This window comes from Giraffa tippelskirchi, chromosome 5 (genome assembly GCF_054371585.1).
Source record: "Giraffa tippelskirchi isolate mGirTip1 chromosome 5, T2T-mGirTip1v1.2.pri, whole genome shotgun sequence".
Lineage (NCBI taxonomy): Eukaryota > Metazoa > Chordata > Mammalia > Artiodactyla > Giraffidae > Giraffa > Giraffa tippelskirchi.
This window is the reverse complement of record NC_137279.1, coordinates 51,647,365-51,665,284: the sequence shown is the minus strand read 5'-3', so window position 1 is coordinate 51,665,284 and position 17,920 is coordinate 51,647,365. Positions and strand designations below refer to the sequence as shown.

General features: G+C 51.0%; 1 protein-coding gene across 4 annotated transcripts in view; it reads left to right on the top strand.

Annotated features, from left to right (window-relative positions):
• The window catches only part of CAPN2 (calpain 2), a 57,758-nt gene extending 40,179 nt beyond the window's left edge, over positions 1 to 17,579 (top strand). The window contains exons 10-21 of one of the 4 annotated variants that reach the window (XM_081491610.1): positions 356 to 525; positions 2,236 to 2,247; positions 3,441 to 3,652; positions 5,412 to 5,448; positions 6,381 to 6,446; positions 7,898 to 7,955; positions 10,907 to 10,971; positions 11,930 to 11,998; positions 12,487 to 12,565; positions 14,419 to 14,535; positions 14,792 to 14,850; positions 16,613 to 17,579. In XM_081491610.1, coding sequence (XP_081347736.1) covers positions 356 to 525; positions 2,236 to 2,247; positions 3,441 to 3,652; positions 5,412 to 5,448; positions 6,381 to 6,446; positions 7,898 to 7,955; positions 10,907 to 10,971; positions 11,930 to 11,998; positions 12,487 to 12,565; positions 14,419 to 14,535; positions 14,792 to 14,850; positions 16,613 to 16,636 — 968 coding nt within the window. In that variant the 3' untranslated portion in view covers positions 16,637 to 17,579. Of the gene's footprint in view, positions 1 to 355; positions 541 to 2,235; positions 2,391 to 3,343; positions 3,653 to 5,411; positions 5,449 to 6,380; positions 6,447 to 7,897; positions 7,956 to 10,906; positions 10,972 to 11,929; positions 11,999 to 12,486; positions 12,566 to 14,418; positions 14,536 to 14,791; positions 14,851 to 16,612 lie in introns of all 4 variants that reach the window. The other 3 variants (XM_081491608.1, XM_081491611.1, XM_081491609.1) reach the window with 3 other exon arrangements.
• The last annotated feature ends 341 nt before the right edge of the window (positions 17,580 to 17,920 follow it).

Below are 17,920 nucleotides of genomic sequence, written 5' to 3'. Positions count from 1 at the left end.
GCAGCTGAGCCGAAGGAGATCTGGGCTGCGGCTCTGACCACCCTGTTCCAGGGTGAGAAATGCACGCCCACCCCCCTCAAGCCCAGCCAGCTTGAGGAAAAGCAAGAGAGAACTGCAAAGGGGAGTCTCTAATTTAGGTTCCCATGAGGTTCAGACAAGCCCCCAGCCCTCTACTGCTCCGTGGCCTATTTCCGCCCAGATGGGCTGCTCACCAGCCCTGGTCTTTGATTCCTCTGCCATCTCCCCCTGACCCTCACCCCACTCCCAGCAGCCTCCTCCCCCCATGCACACCTGCCCAGCCGGGGTCCCGTGTATTGCGTGTTGGGTGACTGACCCCGCCCCTCGCTGTCTGCAGACACGTTCTGGATGAATCCTCAGTACCTGATCAAGCTGGAGGAAGAGGACGAGGACCAGGAGGACGGGGAGAGCGGCTGCACCTTCCTGGTGGGCCTCATCCAGAAGCACCGGCGACGGCAGAGGAAGATGGGCGAGGACATGCATACCATTGGCTTCGGCATCTACGAGGTATGGGGGCGGGGCGTCCGCTGGGGCGGGGCTCCGCCTTCCCTTCCTTCGCGGCTCTTCTCAGCCTCTGCCAACCCCAGAGGCAGACCTGGAGAGGGGGCCCCAAACCAGAAGCTTGGCCAAGGAAAACCAAAACCAGGGTCCAAGCCAGTCTTAGGAGAAGTCATGCAGGGAGGTCCCTGCAGTTGGTCTGTGTCGCCGGAGGCCCCCTTCCCCTGCAGCCGGCTTCCGGAGGTCCCACGCTATCAAATGGCCTCTGTGGCCCTTCTCACATCCCCAGGCCTGGCACTCTGGTTGGTCATCAACCTCCAGTAAATCAAACAGATGTGAACTGAGGACAGAGCATATGGAATTACACCAGGCACCAGCATGAGGGCAAGAACTGAGCCAGCAGGTGCCTCTCTGGTCCGAGTCCACAGAGTGTCTGCTCTCATGGCAGAGTGCTGGGCAGGGGAGCAGTTAGTTGGTTATAGGCTCCAACCAGGGCTCCGCAGGTGAAGCCTAGCCCCCACACAGGCACGCTGACTGCGCCCGTGTCCTTTCGTCTGGGACTTTGCAAAATAAACCAAAGCCCAGCTCAGCCACAGTCAGAGAGCAGCCATGTCATTACCACTACTGCATGCCCTCCCCACGCCTTTCTACAGCACAGAGAAGAGTTTCTCCTAGCCTGGGGTGAGCAGTGGGAGAAGCGTGAAAAGACGACGTCAGAGCCGTTGAAGTGGGGTGCACATTGGTGTGATGGGGTCCCTGGTGATGTGCTGGAGCTGGCCCACTCTTCCCGGCCCCACCTTTCAGTGAAGTCACGTTGGCAGCCCAAAAATGACCTTGGCAAGGAATGGGCAGTATTTATACTGTAGAAATTAGCAAATATTGCAAATCAGGGTTCCTACCGTACCCTGAAAGCCGGGCTCCCAGCACAGCACGTGGGAGTCAGGTGCGGTGTTGGAGAGAAGTCTCTCTGCTCACTTCACTCATCAGAGCAACAATCTACCTTCTCACTCACCAACAGGTGGAGCTGGGCAAACACCATCTTTGCTAAAAATGCACATGATTCCAAGCTCCTCAGTCTCTGAAGTAGGAGCTGAGGACTTCAGAGCTGGAACAGAATAACTGGCAGAAAAATGCAGACTGAATTCTGACACACAGGCCACCCTACCCCCACCACTCACAGGCTAGGAAATCTAGCCATGGGCTGCGAGAGCTGAGAAGGACCTGGGGGGTCATCTGGTCCCATTTTAGAGATAAGGAAACTGAAGCCAGAGAAGGGAAGTGACTTACTTGAGGAAATACAGATGGATGTGGCCAACAGGAGCCTAGAACTGACATCTGCTAGCCAGAGCAGAGCCTGCTGCTTCTTCCAGCAGCTCAGCTCTGTTTTCCCTGGTGGGAGGCGGGGTGTAGGCTTTGCTACAGGCATCTGGGTAATCTTAGACAGTCACCTAACAGCTCCAGGACTTGGTTTCATGCTCTATAAGTTAGGAATGGTGCTAAGGGCTCAACTTCATTATTGCTGAGTCCTAAGAATTTTTTTTAATTTTTTTAAAATGTGAGAATGCTTTGAGTTCCTTGGAAAATAATTATTTTCATGACTTAGTTATTATTGCTAAGCCTACAGAAGGAGTAAGGTAACAAAGGAGACCATCTCAGTGGTGACATTTCTTTATGGAGCTCTTCCAGAGTCTGAATTACGCATGCTTTCTTTATTTGCAGGTTCCAGAGGAGGTACGTCTGGCACGCAACACCCCCCATCCTCGGAGCTCAGGTTCACCAACAAGGAAAAGCTTAGACTGCTGGGGTCTTGTGAAGCCTGGGCAGGGGCTGGTGTCTATGAAGAGTGAATGCCCACCCCCACCCCCTGAGCCCTGGTGAGGTTGCTCAGGTCCTAGGTCTCAGGGTCTAAGCACATGGGGAGGGGTCCAGGACAGTCCCCATGGAACGTACTTTCTCCCCGAGGCCGACAGAGTCAAACATGTTTAGTCCTGGGTGGAGGTTTCTTGCTCCTGGGACTGTGGGAAACTCTTCTCGGGGTTCTGTAGTGCTCCTGAAACAGGCTAGAGCGACTTCCCTGGCCATCCAGTGGTTAGGACTCTGCCCTGCCAGTGCAGGGGGCGCAAGTTCAATCCCTGGTCAGGGAACTAAGACACCACCTGCCTCATGGCATGACCAAAACAACAACAACAACAACAAAACTGGCCTAAAGAGAAATGATGAGCCCTATAAGTGGTATTATAAGAAGATGGGGGAACATAGCAAGAGGCCTGGACCCCATTCCCAGCTCTGCCACTTGCAGGCTGTGTGACCTTGGACAATTTGCCCGTCCTTTCTGAACTTCAATTTCTTTGTCAGTAAAACCGATCCACCATCCACCTCGCCAGATTGTTGGGATGCATTGAGATATGTGAGAGCACTTAACAGGCCCACAGTTAGGCCTCACTGAGCTGATGAGATGCACAGTTGCGGAGTGTGTCTTTGAAGGCCACGGTTATTCGAGTCAACACAAATGAGGCAGAGCAGTTGGTAGCGTCCTGTGTCTCTGTGGATGCTGTGGACAGACTGACACCCCGGGTTTGGGGGCTGGGCCCCCTCCCCACCCAGGTCCTGTCTGCTTGTGTCAGTGTGTCTACACCACACAGAACCAAGAGGATCCCAGCCGTGGGGACTCTGATGTCCCCGAGTCATTGGAGGAAGGCCGAGGACCTCGGTCCGAGCAGAGAGATGGGGTGTCTGCAGACAGTGGGTGAAGGTGGGACCCCTTTTGTGTGTGTCTCTGAGTTGCTGTTTGAGCTGGAAGGTTTGCTTTTTATCTGTGATGCTCCAGCGTTGTGGCGGTGATCCTCTTATCTCAACCAGTGGAGAGGGCGGTGCTTGGAGCCCTTCCCTCCATCCACTCCCACGAGCTCCTCTTTCTTCACCAGTTGACTGGACAGACCAACATCCACCTCAGCAAAAACTTCTTCCTGACAACCAGAGCGCGGGAGCGGTCGGACACCTTCATCAACCTTCGGGAGGTGCTCAACCGCTTCAAGCTGCCCCCCGGGGAGTACATCGTCGTGCCCTCCACCTTCGAGCCCAACAAGGACGGCGACTTCTGCATCCGGGTCTTTTCCGAGAAGAAAGCCGACTACCAGTAGGTCGTTCAGCCCTCCTCCTCCCCGCCCCTTGTTCCTGGCCTGCCTGGAGCCACGCCTCTGAACGTCAGTTTCTTTTTCTGTAACACCCGGGGTGGTGGCAGAGCCAATCACAGAACCTAACTTCACAGCCGTGTCTCTGAATGTCCACCAGTTGGGGCAGTGCTGGTGGGATCCTTGTGTTCCCAGTCCGCCCGCCTGGCAGAGCCGAGGGTGTGAGTAAGTCTCCCCGCGGCAGTCACTAGGTCTCTAGGTGTTCCCCCTTCCTCTCTGGAGCCCAGCTGTCCAGGATCCTTTTTAGTTGACGCCACTGTCGGTACAGCCTCAATTCTATTGGCTTCTGCTACTCTGGCTGCTGCCCAACTATGTCTGTTCAGCTTGGCCCTTGACTGCATGTGATGTAATCAGCCTGGGGTAACTTAAGCGGATGGAGATTACTGGAAGGCCATGGAACTCTCTAGAACTGACAGGAGGTTGGACGACAGGATAGAAAAGAGCAGGGACCTCAGATGCTCGCAAGGGCCAGGGTGTGGGAAGCAGGGGGTGTGGCAGCTGCCATGTCCCCTCTGACCTTGAGTCATGTGCTCAAGGTCAAGAGACTCAGCAGAGTGTCTCCGTCAGATGGGCTCTAGAAGCTGCCTAGAGGGGGAGGGCAGTGGGCAGGAGGCCCAAGGATGATGGCCTGGGCTCCAAGACAGTGCACAGTAGAGAAAGAATTCCCCTTGAGAAAACCAGGGTGCTGTTAAGGTGAGGGAAAGTGTCAGAACTTCGAACGGGTAACATCACTGCCACAGCTCCAGCTTTCCTGCCTCTGAATGGCTCCCTTCCTCTGCTCAAGCTCGCCATGGGGCTGGGGGGGCCTTGCTCTCAGCTCCTAGGATCCTCGGAGCTGGCCTGGTGTTTGGTGTGTGGTCCCTACTGACAAGGAAATGGGGACATGACCCAGTGGCATTGGAATGACACGATCCTGTGTCAGCCTCAGTCCCCTCCGGGGGAAACCTCAACCACCACCCCCACCACCACCAACTCTGCCATCTCCTGGGAAGCTCCCTCCCCCAAAGGGACACCCCACCCCTCAAAGGTGTCCACCTTCTTATCCCAGAATATTAATCCTGATTCCAACTATCAGCACCAAGAAGTCCCGCATCCTTCCTTCTGTGAGGCATCAGCACGGGAGATGGGACTCTTGGTGGTCTAGTTTGAGGTCCCAAGGGCCTGAGGGAGACCCTCCTGGGCTTAACTTCCCTCACTGTGGAGCAGAAGGACCCAGCCCTGCACACAGGCCTGTGTGTAGGATAAACCAGCCAGGGCCCGAGCTTCATTTGAAATCTCCCCCAGGCCTCCACAACTGCCTGCCTCCTCCTGCCCTTGGCAGAGCAAGTAGGCAGCATGGTATTGCTGAATCTCAGTGTGAAGATTTACAATGGCAAAGAGTGTTTCCAAGGGAACCTAAAAGCTGTTCTCCAGGCCCAAGCACCACCGCCATAGTACATGGGAAGCCTATGCTCTTCAATGAAGACCGAAGACTAGGGACCAAAAACATTCTGATGCTCCAAGATTTTTTGGTGATGACACTTTTTTAGATCGTTTCCACTTTAATTTCTGCTGAAATTATGGGATGTGTTGTCACAGAAACGTGGGATGCCGAGAAACCCCCTGTGCCCACCCCATGCTGGGTGTAACATCCCAGTTCCATTTTAGGGCAGGGATTTCTGCCCACTCCCTCTGCAGTAACACATGCCTTCCTTCTGTTTCTAGAGTTGTCGATGATGAAATCGAGGCCAACCTTGACGAGGTACTGTAACTGTTTGAATTCATGCCCTCTGTCCCACACAGCCCAAGAGGAGAGGAGCAGAAAATAACCCCAGGGGTTTTGGAGGCCCCTGGGACTTCAGGAGCACAGCGTGAAACTGGGGTGCAGCCCTGGCCTGGGAGTCTGAGGGCGCCTCCTGCACCAGCTCTGGCTGCCACGTGGGGCCTGGGCGGTGCCCTGGGCATAGCCCACAGGCATGGGTGCCACGGAGAATGGGACCCCCCCCCAGCTGTTCTGAGCAGTGGGCGGTCTTGTCACTCCCCTTTCTGGACCTTAGTTTTTTCATCGATAAAACAAAAGTGCTGCACAAGATTTCTCAGGTTCCCTAGAGTCCCCAGAGTTGTGCTTCTGGGTAAGTCCTGAGGGCTTTGAGGGCTACAGCTCAGGCCTTTCAGACTTGGCCCGGGTGGAGGAGCACACAGGAGGCAGCGCTCCTGCGGCCGTCCCGATGCCCGCTGTGGCTCGAGGACTCTGCTCCTCTCAGCTGCCGGGGCTCCATGCTCGTCACCTGTCCTCAGTGAGACACAGAACAATTTCCAGTGGCCTCATGTCTGTGCTCTCGATGTAGTCAGCGTCCTTCCAGAACATGCCAGCTAGTCTTTATGCTTCTGAGCGCTCATTAATTAGATCATAAAAGTCCATTTTAGTGGAATGTCGGAGAATCTGTCTATGTGAGAAATGAGAGTGTCACTCCCTCTCACATAGTATATATATTTCCTCTCGTGGGTTCTAACTGGAAAAAAATTCTTTCATTAATTCCTCACCTGTCCTTAATCTCAATCCCAGTAACCTTAGAATTCAGGCCCAAGAGAGGGAGAGAGGGTTCCTGAGCAGGGAGGGGAGGCCACCCTGGAAGGAAGAGCAGACATCTGCTGGTCACCCTGTCTCACTCCTGGGCCTCCCTCGCCTTCCAGATTGACATTAGCGAGGATGACATCGATGATGGATTCAGGAGACTGTTTGCCCAGCTGGCCGGAGAGGTGAGTGGTCCCCAGGTCCCTGTTATGTGCCCTGCTTTGATGCCAAAGAAGAGACAGTCTTTGTCCTCAAGGAGACTTCCATTTAAGCAGGGAGCAGAAACAAAAAACAAACAGAACAAAAGCAAAGAGGAGTTGCAAATGTAACTGAGGTTTCCGCTGAGATTCCTTGCTAACGGCCTCCCTAGAATCTTTGCGCATCAGTCGCCAGGGGCTTCTGCTGTCCGGTCAGCTCTCGATGAGATCCTCCTACCTGAGGACTCCGGGCCTCTCCTGTGGCTGTGTCATTTGCTCTCTGCCACTGTGACCGAGGCGTGGAACTCGGCCCCTTCTGCTTGATTCCGACAAAAACATTTGAGGAGATGGAGGGTCTTTAGTCTCAAGGTTGTAAGCAACAGAGTACCAGACTTCCCTGTTCTTTAAAAAGAAATCTCTCACTTGGGCTTCTGTCCACTACAAAGTTAATGGGCCTCTTGTTCCAACAACTTCAAAAAATGTCATTCTCCTCCATATATGGGGGACGCTAGCTCTTGCCAATGTCCACTGTCGAGTCACCTAGGCCTCCTCATCAGAGAGCTGAAGCAGGCACCCCCTGCTCCTGCATGCCTCCTGGTTTCTAATGGAAGGAGCATCACAGAGATGCATTTCCTCACTAATTGAATCACACACACCAACACACACACACACCCCCTACGAGGGCACAATGTCAACCTCGGTCTCAAATAATAGGGCTTGTCCCCCAGTAACACAAATATGTATGTGAACAGAGGCACCCACACCACTCCTGAGGAGCTCTGGCATCAGGGGCCACAGAGAAAGAGCTGGACCAGTTCTTGGAGACAGCTGGTTCCAACTAACGCTACAGGAAGCCAGGTCTGGGTTTTAAAGGGAGAGGAAGGCATGCTGTGTGAGAGGAATAGTATAAAGAACTGAGTCTAAAGACCACAAACATGGATAGAGTGGAGGATTTATTCTTTACGTTCTCTACAGCAAGGCGATGGTGAATGAACTCTGCCTGTTTTAATGTTGTACGTGGAAACACTAACTAAAATTCAGGCTATGGCTGTGCTCCTCATAGTACCATATGGGGGCGGCAGCATCATTTCCTGGGGGCTTGTTAGAAATGCACATGCGGGACCTCCCTGGTGGTCCAGTGGTTAAGACTCCAAGCTCCCACTGCAGGGGAGCACGGGTTCGATCCCTGGTTGAGGAACTAAGATCCCTCATGCCACACAGCAAGGCCAAAAAAATAAATGAATAAACAAAAAATTAAATGCTTTAAAAATAAAGTAAAACATTAGCATCTTTAAAAAACAGAAATGCGCACGCATAGACCCCAGATCTAATGCACCTCGCAGGGCTCTGCTGGAGCAGACGCCGGTTACACACCTGCTGCTCTGTGCTACACGCAGTCCAAGGGAGCCGGTAATGACACTCTGGTTGTGTGTCCACAGGATGCAGAGATTTCTGCCTTTGAGTTGCAGACAATCCTGAGAAGAGTGCTAGCAAAGCGTGAGTATCCCCTCCTTGCAAATCCCTCATCCTGCTCATCCTCCTGCAATATGAGGGGACATGGGGATCCTTCCCTTTCCCATCTCAGCTACTGTGATGACTGAACCATCATTCCCACTCCTGCTCAAATACTGCCACCACCAACAAAGAACTGGATGAAGGAGGTTCTACTCAATGTGATTTAAAAAAAGGGAGGGGGGGCAAAGATAGGACTTTCCTGGTGATCCAGTGGTTAAGACTCCTCACTCCCAATGCAGTGGGCATGGGTTTCCACCCCTGGTCAGGGAACTAAGATCCCATATGCCACGTGGCTTGGCCTAAAAAGGCAAATGTTTCTGGAGTCTGGAGGTCAAAAGTCATATCCAGTTTTCCATGACTTACTAGCTCTACGGTCTAAAGGAAATTAGGTAACCTCCCTGACTCTTGTTTCTTTATCTGCAAAATAGGCACATTGTTACTTATCTCTTCAGAGTGACTGAGATGACATGTAGGAGCTGCGTAGCACCAAGTCTGGGCTCTGTAAATGGTGGCTGTTACCATGATTAATTGATAAGAAAGAGTGAGTCAGTCCAGACGAAGGGAGCCAGAAAGCACTCTCCACCGCTGGACTCCCAGCTGTGTTCACTGGGGAATGACTGACAGAGTGGCACTAGCTCACTGATTAGCCAGGATGGAAAAATGCATGATCTCTCTTTCACTCAAACTAAGGGGATGGCATTAAAAAGGCTCATCTCCCAAATGTGTGTTTAAGTGCACCTGGTCGGGCCAGTTCTTATTGGGAGAAATGTCACTTCAGTTGACCCAGTGGGCCAGGCAAGTGGCTTCAAGGCTGCCCAAATGGCTGCCTTCAGCCTGGGCTGACGGGCTTCCACAAAGAATGGACAGAAGTGGGTGGAAGCTTGACAAGGAGCTAGAGAGCCATAGTCCTCACATACCCTTTCAGGTTTAACTGTTTCTTAGGCAAAAACTAGGGCTTCCCAGGTGACTCTAGTGGTAAAGAACCCACATGCTTATGCAGGAGACGTAAGAGACACCGGTTCGATGCATGGCAACCCACTCCAGTATTCTTGCCTGGAGAATCCCATAGACAGAGGAGCCTGGCAGGCCACAGTCCATAGGGTCACACAGAGTCGGATATGAGTTAGCACACATGCAAGCAAAAAATAACAAGGGATGGGTGGTCCACCTCCCCAGTGTTGATCAGCACTGCAGAGGTTAGGGAGAAGGTGTGCACGTGTGTGCGCACACTCACACACACATATACACAGAGGCATTTCCCCCTCAAGTTATCACGAGAACTATGCTGCTTTGATAAGACAGCAGTCCACTGAGCAGGGTCTGTAGAGTATCAGGAGTTCTCAGGCCAAATCAGGAACAAGTGAGTATGTTGTCAGGTCTGAGTGTCAGTCTGGGGATTGTCTCCAGAAGTCCTGGGGACTTCACTCTGGCTCAACCCCAAGAGATGAAAATCCTCCTCTGGAAGCCAAAGAAGGTTCTAGGCCAGCAGGATCTTCCATCACAGTGGATGCGAACAACACACCCTTCATGGGAACCATCTGTGGCCTTGGAACAAATGGCTGCTTTTGAGCCTCTGTGATTTGAGTACTGCAGTTAGGGGGTGGATCGGCCAGAACGGCTGGGCCAGGGCAGGGCTTCACCAAGACGCGTCCCTGTCCTAGGCCGCCATCTTCTGATCTGGGGGTGACGAGAAAATGGTGTTTACCCTCAAGGCTGCCAGGCACAAGTGAGGTCACGGGCTCTTCAGCTGTGTGGCCGTCATGAGCCCAGGGACACTGAGCCTCATTGTTTCTGCACAGATGTGGGGAGGGGAGGGGTCAGGCGAGCTCAGATTCAGCTGCTGTTTGTTAGGGGCACAGCAGTGGCCTCCCCCGAACCTCAGAGCTCTGTACCTTCCCCCAAGCAATGCCTGGTGACTCCTCCTTCTGCCCAAGGGCCCCACGAACAGTCTCATGCCCACACAGAGAAGGGGTCAGTGCCCAGAAGGGCAGCTTTGAGACAAGTTGAGTCCTAACCTTTCATGGCAAAAGGGTTGGGCTCCCCTGAAGGCTGTGGGAAGACTCATGTCTGTAACAAGGTGCTCGCTCCACCTACTGACCACCAACTACACGGGACTCACGTTGCAAGTGACTCACCCTGGAGAATACAGGCCCCAGCCCTCAATTCCCACCCAGCTGGGGACACAGAGGATCCCTGAATGCCTGCAGAGAGATAGTTAAGTAAACATCTTCCTTTTCAGGGCCCAGCCTAGAATGAACACATGGGGCCTCCGATCTATCCACAGGTGGCTTTGCACTTAAAGGCCCAGACCCTTATCATCCTGTTATTTATTTAAAAAACACGTGGCCCTCCTTGGCGGTCCTGTGGTTAAGACTCCACCTTCCAATGCAGGGGGCAGGGTTCCCCTGGTCGGGGAACTAAGATCCCACATGCCATGCGGCACAGTCAAAAAATTTTTTTAACAAATTTGTTTAGAAAGCTCTTATTAAAATCCTGAGTGCCCCATGGCTAATTTACAGAGAAGTCAAAAAAAGGTAACACATCTTTGCACTGTCCCAGTATTGTGGCCATCAGCCTCATGTGGCTATTTAAAATAACTTAAGTGGCTTCTCCGGTGGCTCAGCAGTAAAGAATCCACCTGCAATGCAGGAGACGCAAGAGACACTGGGTTCGGTCCCTGGGTGGGGAAGATCCCTTGGAGGAGAAAATGGCAACCCACTCCAGTATTCTTGCCGGGAAAATCTCATGGACAGAGGAGCCTGATGGGCTACAGTCCACGGGGTCACAAAGAGTCAGACGTGACAACAACTTAGCACGCCCAAGTGGATCCCATATCAGGGGTGCAGATACAGGACTTCCCTGTCCTCCTAGAAGGTCATGTTGAACAGCACTGCTCCACAAGATGCTCCTCTCACACTTCTTTTGTCTCCTAGGCCAAGATATCAAGTCCGACGGCTTCAGCATCGAGACCTGCAAAATCATGGTGGACATGCTCGATGTATCCTTTAACAGGCCCCAAGGACAGAGGCTGGGGCAGTGTGAAACTCCATTCCAGAAAGATTCAAACACATGCTTCCTTCCCATCACAGCGGCCAGCTGTCCCCGCTGGCTGAGGTGTAGGACTATTGTCAGCACTGACCTCTCTCGCTGGGGAAATTCAGGGAACTTCAAATGAGGGAATGCAAGATGCCACATCCCCCAGCCCGCCCCCCCACTACCACCCCCACCACAGGCTGAGCGGTTCCTGGGCTCTTGCAGGAAGTGCCAGACAGCACACCTACCATCGCCTGCCCAGGGCAGTTTGGACCTGTTACCTCTAGGGGAATAGTCCCTAAACCGTGGTATTTCTGATGTGAATGTTTCCCCAGGCATGGTTTTTCTTCCTGATTCCTAAGATCGCCCCCACCCCCCAACAAGAGCACAGTCCTTCCTCTTTGCTCTGGCCCCTTCCTAGGCCACCACCCGGCCCCCAGGCCAACTCATCACCCATCCAGTGTCCCTCCTGCTTCCTGGGAGGTGCTGGGCAGGAGTGGCCTGGATGGTCTAAGCTTCTGTGAAGTTTCATCTGGTGGGCTCTTGGCACCTGCTGTGAGCTCCCATCACAAAAGGCCTCTTAGAAATAATAATTCTCCCCAAATGGGCAAGGGCCAGGCCATTAAAAGCCGCCTGAAGCCTCTGCATATCATCTGACAGCTCATTGCTAGCAGGACCTGGGGCCTTCAGCAGACCGCCCCCAGACCAGTCAGCACGCAGAGTCAGGGGGCCTTCATGTCTCTACTGGGCCCGTCCACCAGCCCTTAGATGGAGGTCTAGCCAGTGTGAAGAGCGGAAAAGGGCCTTCTGCTAGAGCTCCTCGTAGATGACTGGGGTTACCAGACTCCCCAGGGGAGAGGACAGACGAGGTGACTCAGCCTGTGTGGACCCAGACTCTGGGAGCTTTCCTTAACTGAAGGCAGTCGGATGGAAGTGGCAAACTGGGTCTGAAGGAGTTCTACATTCTCTGGACGAAGATTCAGAAATACCAAGTGAGAGCCCATGAGGGCCAGGCGGCAGGGGTGGTGGGTCTGTGTCGGGATGGTGGAGGAACATCTCCAAGGGGAGGGGATTGTAACCGTGATGGAGCTCAGAATGGGTGCAAACAGGTCGGGGCAAATTAACTGGTATACTTCCTGCCTTGTGGACTGGAAACAGGGTCTTCTAAAAGCCACCATCAAACGTCCTGAAAAGGTTTGTTTAACTGTAATCCCTTGTAGTTTGGGATTCTGACAGCTCAAGTGCAAAGATTGCAGAAAATAGTAACAGGGCTCATGTAGTTGGCTAGGTGATTTGATGGGCTTATTTATAATCCAGCTCACACAAAGAGGCAAAATACTATTTAAGGCTGAAAGGTGGATGATTTTTCCAAGGCCAAAGTAGAGGCACAGAGCTGGAAAAACCCCAGGCCCCACTTAGCACACAGCACAGAGGTAACTTGTGCCTTTCAGGTCATGATTTTCTGTTCTGCATGTTCCAGAAAATTTACCGGGAAATCGATGTGGACCGATCTGGAACCATGAACTCCTATGAGATGCGGAAAGCATTAGAAGAAGCAGGTAATACTTCCTCACTGTATTTTCTTTCTTTTATCTGTAGAACATGCGAAAACTAAAGACTATATGATACAAAGCTTGGTAAACTATGAAATAAAGTAGGCGCTGGTTCAATACAAACACATCCTTTTCATTCGCCTTTTAAAAACGAATTGGTAAAATGAAATGGAGTCCAGGATGTGTCTGCTTGCTAAGGCTTCTTGAATCCCATTTCCCTCTGAGGGCCCTGGTGGGTTGCAGGCAAAGCCAGTTCTCAACAGACCCACCACCCCCACTCCCCACCCCGTTCAGGTGCAGAGCTGGTCCAGCAGAAGTGGGGTGTCCAGCTCCACCCTTGAGTGAGTCCCTAGCAGAATGTGATGTCCATAAAAAAAGGACACGAGCTGTGGGAGACCTGCAGAGTGGGAGACTGGTGTGGGGACAGATATGACAACATGAAGTTGTTCACTCGATGGGATAATGCTTCAGCAGAGATCCCCAAGTAAGTAGTTTAAACAACATACACTGTTCTCTCACATAGCAATTCAAGGCCAAGCTGTCCAAGGCCAGGATGGTGTCTCCTGCTATCAGGGATCCAGGTTCCCTCTGTCATATTGTGTCACCAGCCTGCAGAGCACTGCTTGTATCTGCAGGACCAGGACAGCTTGCCAAAGCCACATGCTAGCAACAGGCTGACAGAAGGAGGGAAAGACAGTCTCCTTGTCTTTATATATATATATGGGTTTCCCTGTTGGCTCAGGTGGTAAAGAATCCACCTGCAATGCAGGAGATCCCAGTTTGATTCCTGGGTTGGGGAAGAGCCCCTGGAGAAAGGATAGGCTACCCAGTCCATACTCATGGGCTTCCCTAGTGGCTCAGACAGTAAAGAATCCACCTGCAATGCTGGAGACCTGGGTTCAATCCCTGGGTTGGGAAGATTCCCTGGAGGAGGGCATGGCAACCCACTCCAGTACTCTTGCCTGGAGAATTGCCATGAACAGAGGAGCCTGGCAGGCTACAGTTCACAGGGTGGCAAAGAGTTGGACACGACTGAGCGAGTAAGCACACACACACATATATATAAAGTATTTATTATCTGGCTGCTTGTGATCTTCCTTGTGTCATGTGAGATCTTTCGTCATGTTATGTGGACTCAGTAGTTCATGGTGTGCGGCCTCAGTTGCCCCAAGGCATGTGGGATCTTAGTTCCGCAACCAGGCATGAATGTGTGTCCCCTGCATTGCAAGGTGGATTCTTAACCAGTGGACCACCAAGGAAGTCCTGGTCTCCTTGCCTTTAAGGGCACACGTCACTCTGTACACAAATCCCAGTGCCAGGGCTTACTCACAAGGCCTCAGAGGACTGCAAGGGAAACTGAGAAGTGTAGCCTGAATTCTAGGCAGCCATGACCTGTTAAAAATTCTACTACTATGGGAGACCTCCTTGGTGGTCCAGTGACTAAGACTCCACACTCCCAATGCAGGGGGCCCAGGTTCAATCCCTGGTCAGGGAACTAGAGCCCACATGCCACAACTAAAGAGCCTGTGTGCCCCAAATGAAAGATCCTGCACGTGGCAACAAAGATCCTGTGTGCTGCAGCTAAGACCCAGCGCAGCCAAATTAAAAAAAAAAAAATTCTACTATGGAAAAAGGGAAAATTAATATTGGTTTAGCATGAACAGTTTCTGCACATCCATCCAGCAATGGCAGAGGCACTGGGTTTGCCAAATAAACAGTCTCACAGCAGGGCAGCCAGGGGGACCAAAGCAATGACAACTGTCATCTAAACTGCCCTGCCGTGTCCACAGCCCATGCACAGAGCCCAGGGGTGTAGTCGAACACCTCACCATCAGTTTTGTTTATTCATTTAATTTCAGGTTTCAAGATGCCCTGTCAGCTCCACCAAGTGATCGTCGCCCGGTTCGCAGATGACGAGCTCATCATCGATTTTGACAATTTTGTCCGGTGTTTGATTCGACTGGAGACACTATTCAGTAAGTGCCCGTTGGGGGAAAAGACCCATTTCAGCTCTCTCGGCAGGAAAGCAGCCTACTTTTCCTCATGGGTGAAACAACCTGAGCCAGAGACAAGTCTGTTCAGCTGAGAATGCAACTCCTTTAATCTGGGGATAGCGGGAAGAAATCATAGCTGTGACATTCAATGAAATCAGCTGCCAGCCCGGGGAAGAGGATAATGTGATCTTTGTTTCAGCTCACTCATTTATGCCACATCCTCTTTCTGCCTCCACAGGGATATTTAAGCAGCTGGACCCCGAGAATACTGGAATGATCCAGCTCGACCTTATCTCTGTAAGTCAGCAGCCTCCCAGCCCTGACTCCTAGGGGAGAAGGGCTGTTATCCGGGCAACAGAGGCCTGGAGCTTTTGGTCTGTCAGGGACAGGCTGTAAATGCTTATGAGATCCCAAACTACACTTCTGTTTGGTTGTTCCCAACTACCTATTGATTCTCCAATCCAAGAAAATACACCTGGCTCCTCCTCCCATCAGCTTTGCCTTGAGAATACCACAAAGTTAGATTAAGGAGAGGGTGGCTGCAGAATGCCTCTTAGAAAAATGACCTGCAAATTAGCATGCATGGGAGAAGGTGCTTATGCATAGAAGTCCTTTGGCCGAAAGTTAAGTGGGTCTTAGGAAGATCTGTCATTCTTAGTTCTGCTTAAAAGGACTTTCTGAGCAAATTACTTTTCTCCACTTCCTCTGCCCTTAAAGTAAAACTAACAATAATGAATAAGCTTGCCATATGTAATACTCGTGTTCATCTGGTCTGGAATCCTAGTGACAGCCACCTATAAAATGATCACCAATCCAAATTCAGTTGGTACACCAGTTCCACAGAAAGCAAAGCACAAAATGTTCTCTTGTCATCCAAAGACAGAAAGTACTCTCACTTCAAAGAAGGAGGTCACTGGGGTTACTTTCATCCTCACAGGGCCCCAGCCTGCTTTTCCTCTGTCCGAGGGGGAGCTGAGCTTGGAGCAGCAAGGGCTACCTACAGAGGGCGGGGTGGCATGACCAGTGCTGAGTGGGGATGACCTGATCCCATGGGCCAGAGAGGAGCAGAGTGGCAAGAACGACAGTGGGTGGGGTGGAGGGATGAGGGACTGGCACTTCTTTCCTTGAATTTAGAACTCTGGAGGAACCCAGCAACTAAATGACTCTTTCAGCCTGCTATTATGCATTTTAAAGTAACATGAGCCAACTGCAGATACATTTTAGCTGGTTCCAAAAAACTAATTTGCTTGAAACTCATGTAGCCCAGGAAATAACCCTCCCCTGAGACTGCAGTTAAGGTAGAGGCATTCCAGTTGGGCCCTAAACATGCCACGTGTGAAGTTAGCAACTGTAGCCCCCTTTATCATTCTCGATGGAAATCTTATTCCCCCCCAGCTGCCACCGTTCCCTATGACCAGCCTACTCACACCACCATCCCCATTTCCTCTGAGAAGCATCTTACCCACTGGCTTTACATCCTTTCTAAGCCTTTCCTTTTACAGGTCCCTGGAGTTCCCCCACACTTTTTTTTTTTTTTTCGCTAAGGCAGTAATAGCAGGAAGATCTCCCATTTGATTTGCCATGATGGTCAACCTTGCCTGCAGTCTAGACCTGGGACGCTTCAAAAAGTCCTGATGTCCAGGCCCATTCCAGATTTAATTTCATTAGAATCTGGTGTAAAGTTCCCAGATTCCTCCAATATAGAACTAAGGTTGGAAACCACTAGTTTAAGGGTTTATCCACACCCCAAGCTAAACTCTGATGTGACACTCGGAGGCAGAGAGGTGGAAATGCTAATTCAAGTGTCCAAGTTTCAGGTTTCATGTGTTTCAGTCAACCCTGTAATTCGATTCGTGACCACCTGATTCAAATAACCACTTTTTACTGCCCTGTAAAAAGCTAGACTCTAGAAATCAGGTAGAAAAACTGTGAGTTAGTGCAGTCATATCTTAACCCTTAATCAGCTTTTCTGGTGCAACAGTCAATCTTTCTAAATAATCTACACCCTTTGAGTTTAAAAAGTGATCCCTGATTTTTTTTTTTCTTCCCTTCCTCACAGTGGCTGTGTTTTTCAGTACTTTGAAGTGATAACCAATCTTCCTGAAGACTTCTCGTGAAAGAAAATCAGCTGAGGACTAAGCCTCCACAGAGAAACTTTTTATCTAGATCTTGAAATTATGGGAACATTTACTTAAACTGATGATTAGAGCTGAAAATGATACTGTCAACTTGAGAAAGCAGAACTTTCAGATACCAAAGTAAAAGATTTGCATATAATCATACTAAATGCAAGTCGCTTAACCCTTGACAAACTTAGAGAAAACCTTCCATCTGTATATAGTATACACTTTTTACTTTTATACCCTTTCCTGTTTAGAGCAATATTAAATCAGGAAAAAATGCAGGGAAGTGTTTAACAGCTGAGCTTAATTGAACATTCAGTCAACCTCAAAGGACACAACGTCCTTGCCAGCAATAGTTAAAGCAACTTCAATTTAAAAATGCAGCTGTGACATCTACCAAATAGCTGTCCAGGGATTCCCATTGCCCTTGAGTAAAATAGAAAAATATGATGCATCATGAAGGCATCTCAAGAGGCCAGGTGAGAAGCACATCTCAGTCACTGGGTTAAGTAACAGACAGATTTTATATAACATTGATTGGTTAACCAGCATGTCCTAACTCAAGTGCTGGAGCACATCTGGTCTTAACACACTGAGCGTTACGATACCAAAAGGATGCTACTCTGGCTCAGCTGAAGCACTCACCCAAACTGGGCATCTGTCCACAAGCCCACTGTGATGGAAGTCAGCACAGCTGCTCGCTGCCCGCTCAAACCTTCCCGAATTTCCCCGCTAGCGTCCGTGCATGGACTGGGGGGACGTCTCGTAGAAACCCCCAGGGAAACCACCCGAGCTTGTTTCCTGCCTTTACCTTGGGGAAAATGCTAGTGACGTTATACAAATACTGCCTTGTTGCCTTATCTTCTTCCAAGTGTACTGTTCAATAAAGAGTCGCCCAGGCAATCCCACGTGGGTGCTGTTCTTCCTGGAGAGGCGCAGCAGCGACCACCCCCAGTCACAGCCCATCCCACTCCAACAAGGCACACTCCCTCCCTCCAAAAATGCCTGTATTGGGAGGAGGGGCCTGCTGATCTACCATTTCATGGAACTGTAAAACTTTGTAAAAATCCAATTCAGAAGCTGTGATAATTGACCCTAAAGTTAGCTCCAATGTCTGCTGCTTCTTGGTCTCCTGAAGAGGCACTGGCAGTTTCGTGCTGTGCCTGCCACCCGCGTACCCCTTTGGTGGAGGGAGCAAGAGAGATCTGGGAAGGCATGCAGCTAAACCCCTGGTCAACTGCTGG